Consider the following 6,000-nt stretch of genomic DNA (forward strand, 5'->3'; position numbering starts at 1 on the left):
CTGAAAACCAAAGTTTTTTGTTTTGTTTTGTTTTTTGTTTTTTTTTCCCATGAGACTGGTGCCAAACCTTGTTCCTTAGCAAAACCTGACCTGAAGTGAGGCATGAGTGTTGTGACAATTTCAAGTACCCAGTGATCAGGTTGGGCCCAGCAGCTGCCTTTCCAGCCTCCATTGTTCTCCCTGCCCCACGCTCTGTGGCCCAGGGACAGAAAGAGAGAAGTCTGAAGTACGAGAAGAATAATGGCTGTGTTCTGCCAGGCATTTTTGTGGTCATTAGAGGCTCCTTTTGTTTGCTGTTCTGTAGCAGGGCAGGGCATGGGAATAGTAGGTAAGATGCTCACAGCTCTCTAGCACACGGGTGTATCCAGGGTGGCAGGTAACAGAGGTCACCAGAAACTTCCACCATCAGCTCCATGAACCATGACTTGGGAACAGTCATCTAGGTCAGGAAGAATTACTTCCCTTGGAAACCTAGCCATGTCTACCTAAATCACAGTATCCCTTCCAGCGTATTAGGCAAAACCAACTGAAGAAACACCTCCTTTTGGATTTTTTCCCCCAGTTCTTTAATAATGGTCCCTTACCTGTAAGCATATATTAGCTGCTGTTTAGCTCCAAAGGTCTGGCAGAAACACCCCTACCCCCCACCAACCTCAGAACTGCCTGGCTCATATCACTCTCTAGGACTCCATCAGACTTCAAAGCATAATTCTGCAAATTCTAAATCTTTTTTGTTTTATTATATCCATATCCTTTAAAGAAAAAAACAGGAAAGAGTAAAGATAATCATTCCAGGAGTAAGTATCGCTGTTTATATTTTCTATGTGCTTCTTTCTAGTTTTATTTATACATACACACCCACACACACATTTCTCATGGTTGATTTCCTAGGCTACTCCTAGACTGTCCGTTTCCCCCACGCAGTTAACACTAGAGCATAAATATTTTTTCATATCAGTTTAAAACTAAGAACATTGTCTCCATAATTGCATTCAGCGATAAACTAACGTGTCTAACTGGTCCCTATTTAGGCCAATTCCAGTTCCCTTGATTAAAGTCTGTGGTGATACTTTAATTTGAATGATGTGTTCTTTGAGATGGAGACTTAGATATGAAACTGTTGTGTCAAAAAGTGTAAAGATACCTAAGACTTTTGAAAGATGCTTATTATGATCTATATGTTAGCCAGTATAGAATAGCCTCCAGAAAGCACGCCCTCGCTTAATGATCCTAGCCTGCGCATTCCCAGTGAGAGCAAAAATGGGCTTTTGATGTGGGGGTGAAAAACTCTTCGGGGGGCAGTGGTTTTTTGCCCTCCATGGACTGCAATGTGTAAGCAGACACACGGGGTCTGTGGGATTGAAGTGTCACATAGAGGCCATCAAGGAAAAAGGCTGCGGAGCCCTGTTCTGGCTTTGTGGTCACCCATCTTACTCCATCCTGAAAGCTCTCAAATCTTAGTCTTGGAGCTCTGGTTTTAGTGTTCGGGTATTTTCTGAGCTAAAAGTTCTTGGTTCTTTACATAAAGTTTAGGAACTTGAGAAAAGTGTAAACAAAATTTATCTGGAGGATACCATGGTTAATATTTTTATTTATTTAATTATTTATAAGCGGATCCTCCTCGCTTTGTGTTCATTATCAGCGTTAGTCTGTGTGGAAGACCACTTTGAAGTGTCCCTTGTTTAATGGTCTCAGGTAGGGGTGTCCCCTGTCCTCATACCTGGGAGTGTCGTTGTGACCCCACAGGCGTTGGCTTTAAGCCCCTGGGAACCCAGGCGCCTGACTGCTTTGGGACTTGTGGTAATTGCCCCTTGTTTGTTTCAGGTGTGATCCCCTGGGCCCGTTTGCTGTCGGGGGAGAGGACCTGGACCCCTTCGGGTGAGTGCTGCTGGGGAGGGGGCAGCAACACACCCTACTTCTGTTGTGACTTTTCAGCCCCGGCTCATCTTCTAATCTTAGAGCTTTGTGTCAGTCTTCCTTTGGGGTGAAGGAGGCCACTGTTGCTGAGCAGCTGTGAAGTCCCTGCTCCTGTTTTGGCTCTGCCGTACCTGGAGGTTTGTGGAGATCTCTGCTGCTGGGCAGGGCCGAGCAAGCTGGGCAGGCAAGTCTCTTCTGTCACCTGCTGGCCCCCCTGGCCCTAGTGGTGGAGTGATCTATGGATCACCTGGAGGCCCTCTAAGGAAACCACAGGAAAGCCAGCGTCATGAATCGTCTCACTGCTACTACTAGTCTGTAGACCTAAAGTAGTGCCCTGCAGAGCCTTGAGATGTTCTGCATTGACCTTGGCAAGTTTTGGCACCTGTTCTTGTTCAAATTGTCCCCCTTAGATGTAGGGTATGGCAGCAATCTCTGTTTTGTGGGTTCAGGGAGCCTGGAGATCTCAAAGGACAGGCCGCGTGCTCCAGGAAAAGTGTGCTTTTGGTGTGCTCTTGTTCTTGCCCGCTTCCTGCTGGCACTCAGGTAACCAGCCACCTCTGTCTCTGTCTGCTTGAGCTGTCCAGAGGAGCTGTCGGGGCATTCTTCGTCCACTCTCACCTCCTTCGCCTCTTCTTCAGCAGCTTCTTGCCACACCTGCTCACCTGTCTTTTCTTCTTGCCTCAGGTGTCGGAGAGGTGGCATGATTGTGGATCCCCTGAGAACTGGCTTCCCAAGAGCACTCATTGACCCATCCTCAGGCCTCCCAAACCGTCTTCCTCCAGGCGCTGTGCCCCCAGGAGCACGCTTTGACCCCTTTGGACCCATTGGGACCAGTCCATCTGGGTAGGTACTTACTCGGGCCTGCTGCGAAGCAGGGCCTGATGGCAGCTCCGCTCAGCTTTGCAGGAACAAGGGGTCTGACTGCAGGCGCAGAGGTGCCCCTGGCTCCATCCCCCTTCCATCCAAGGGAGTGGGGCCTCATCCAGGCCCCTGCCTGATGCCTCCCTGGAGCTCCCCATCCCTCAGTGCCTCCCTGCCTCCAGCCCCCTTCAGAGAGCACTCAGAGGAGGAAGAGCTCCTCACGCTTCCTGAAGTTTAGTCTGTGTCGGGAACTCGCTGGATCCTGATAGCAACACTCCATTCACATCCTGTAGAAATCAAGGCCCTGAAAAATGAATTAACTTCTCCCAGGTGGGAGAGTCAGGATTCAAGCCATGACTGTAGAGCACATGCTCTTCCGGCCCACAGAGCACTTCGTTCTGGAGGACAGGCTCCCTCTGCTCTTAGGGCCCATCTGCCCGTGTGCCCCAGCCCCTCTATCACTCCCAACTCACCAGCCCCTCTTTCCATTCCAGACCCAACCCAGACCATCTCCCCCCGCCGGGCTTCGATGACATGTACCTGTGAAGGCCTCAAGAATGTAACATCCCAGCCTTCCCTCCACTGTCCTGGAGCTGCCACCGCCGCCCCATCAGCAATTGTGTTCTTGAGGGCTGGGGGCGAGGGACTCTGCCCATGTGTTTGCGGGCCGGCTGGGATTGCCTCCCCACCCCCTGTCAGAACCAAGGCACCTGCTGCAGCTCTCCACCAAGCTGCATATAGGTCCCAAAGAGAAACCAATGTGTGCGTCTCTCTCCCCACCAGCTCCCCCACACTTCTCAAGAGAGACTCCGGCAACATCTGCCCTCAGCCCGATGCAGTCCCAGCTGCAGCGCTATAAGAACAGAACACATTTTGGATGTTATTATAAGAACCAAATGTCAATACAAAAATCATGTTGCCAGTCTCCCACTGTTCTTTACTGCCCAGCTCTTTCCATTTCTGAGACTTTAGAGTTTAAATCTTTGTGGGGCTAAATGACTCTTCTCCTACCCAGGGTCTGTTCTTGTTTCTTAGGCCCCATCCCTTCATAAATTGCTTTCTGGTTCCTGACATCACTCAGGTGGGTCCCAGTGTGGCTGCAAGGCCGAAAATGAGGGATTGAAAACCCCGTAGGGCCACAAGGATGACTTTCACAAGGGCAGGCATATTGCAAAAAGCCTGCGTCATTCCGAGAAGGGACCTAGTTCCGCCTGTGTGCGTCCTCAGTCCATCTGTACCTAGACAGTGGAAGCCTTGAAGCAGAATAAACAGACCTGAAGGCTGATCTCATTTCTGCCGCTAACTTACTGAGTTGACCCTAAGGGCTTTCCCCTTGCGGGGCCTTCTTCTTGTCTATGAAATGTGAGGGGACCCTTCATACTCTAAAACATTCTGGTGTCTGCTTCTGTGTGTGGCCACCTCTAGGAATGGGGGCAAAGGAAGGAATGAAATTTCGAGGCTCTGTCTGGTACTTACCTACAGAGTAATTCTGTGCCCCTCAGGGCCCGGCCAAGAAGAGCCAAGGAGCATGGGCTCTGTCTGAGTATGGTATTGAACTCTGGCAAGAGCAGGGAGCCCAGCCTCTGGAAGCCGGTGTCCTTTGTCCAGGCCCGCCTGACCTCTGGTGTTCTCCGGATCCTTTTCAGCCCGAGACCTGACAGACGTGGTCAGTGATGAACCCCTGTGCTGGAGTGGAAAGAACACCATGGAGCACCAGGCTCATAGGCAAGAGATCAAGGCATTAGTCACTTTCCCTCCACAACTAGCATTTCAGCCATGGGTGGGTCCTTTTACTTCTCAGCTCCTTGGGTTCTTTCCCTGATATTAGGGCATACTGTTTATCTATGGGCAGAGGGTAGGCTACCAGAGACTTCCTGAGGTGTCTGCTAATATGCTTAGCTGGGGAATGCCTGTCCGAGTGTGGGTCAGGGATAAACTGAGCTGGGGCCTGTGGGGAGGCTAGTGTGAGCATTTCTGGCAGACCCCATCTCAAGCACCGAGTTATTAAAAGACCACCTCGGCAGCTTTAGAACGTCTCTACTCTGGAGAGAGATGCAGAGGTTTGGCAGAGCTACAGATGCAGCCATCAGTCATAGTCTTCCTCGGGCCTGCACATGGGTGGAACGTTTTTGTTTTGGAACTGGATTTTTCCTGTTGTGGAAAGGACGTGGGGCACTTTGGTCACACAGGCATCCTTTATCATGAAAGGAAGCATCTAAAGAAACACCATACTAGAAACCATCAGACAAGCAGGGAAAGTAGATCACTTTAGAACCATGATTCGAGGAAAAGAAGATTGGAACAATGAATTTGCCACTTAGGTTTTCTAGTAGCAAAGGTCAAAAGGATGGTCTTATACATAATTCTCTTTTCTGAAAACAGAAACTTCAGTGACTGTCATCTGCAGAATCAGCCATCCATTTTTTGCATGGATCTCCTTGTATCAAGGACACTGAGGAACACAGACAATGTCTTAGTTGTGCCGGGGGTAGTGAACGGGGCCTTCAGGAACTTTCAGGTCATGTTGTCTGTGCTCGTGGTCTGGGCCACTTCACTCCTCCCAACTGCCAGCAATCGCCAGGCAGCCAACAGGAGTGGTTGCGGGTATGTCTTGTGGAATTTGAAAGTGGGAGCCTTAACAATAAAATCAGCACTTAATAACCTGTTCCTTTTTTTATATATAACAGCTTTATTGAGATACACTTCACATACCCATAAAGTTTACCTTTTTAAAGTGTGCGATTCAGTGGTTTTTAGTGTATTCACAATGTTGTGCATTTATCACCACATCAATTCCCAAACATTTCACCACCTCAAAAAGAAACCCCCTGGTACCTATTAAGGGTCATCCCCACGGCTCCACTTTCCAGCCCCAGGCAGCCAATAGTCTGTTTTCTCTCTAAGGATTTGCCTGTTCTGGACAGTTCTCAGTAGAATCACACAATGTGTGGCGTTTTGTGCCTGGCTTCTTCCACTTCGCATTTTCAAGATTCATACCCATGCTGTAGCAGGTTGTCCGCACTGCATTCCTTTTGATGGCTAAATAATATTCCATTGTGTGAATATATACCACATTTTCTTTAGCCACTTAGCAGTTAAGGGACAATTGTTGGTTTGTTTCCACTTTTCATCTTTGTGAACAATGCTGCTGTGGACATTTGTGTACAGATCTTTGTGTAGACCTACATTTTCATTTCTCTTGGGTACATACCTAGGAGTGGA

The 6,000-nt window shown here is 48.9% G+C and overlaps 1 protein-coding gene across 4 annotated transcripts in view; it reads left to right on the plus strand.

Annotated features, from left to right (window-relative positions):
- Positions 1–5,439, plus strand: part of PSMF1 (proteasome inhibitor subunit 1) — a 48,374-nt gene extending 42,935 nt beyond the window's left edge. The window contains exons 6-9 of one of the 4 annotated variants that reach the window (XR_004287531.1): positions 1,825–1,878; positions 2,602–2,760; positions 4,425–4,558; positions 5,161–5,439. Coding sequence is in view for 2 of the 4 variants with exons in the window: in XM_032351146.1 (XP_032207037.1) it covers positions 1,825–1,878; positions 2,602–2,760; positions 3,273–3,324 (265 nt within the window). In the remaining 2 variants the exon portion in view is untranslated. Of the gene's footprint in view, positions 1–1,824; positions 1,879–2,601; positions 2,761–3,272; positions 4,069–4,424 lie in introns of those variants that run through there. The other 3 variants (XR_004287532.1, XM_032351147.1, XM_032351146.1) reach the window with 3 other exon arrangements.
- Positions 5,440–6,000: the final 561 nt, after the last annotated feature.

This window comes from Mustela erminea, chromosome 7 (genome assembly GCF_009829155.1).
Source record: "Mustela erminea isolate mMusErm1 chromosome 7, mMusErm1.Pri, whole genome shotgun sequence".
NCBI lineage: Eukaryota > Metazoa > Chordata > Mammalia > Carnivora > Mustelidae > Mustela > Mustela erminea.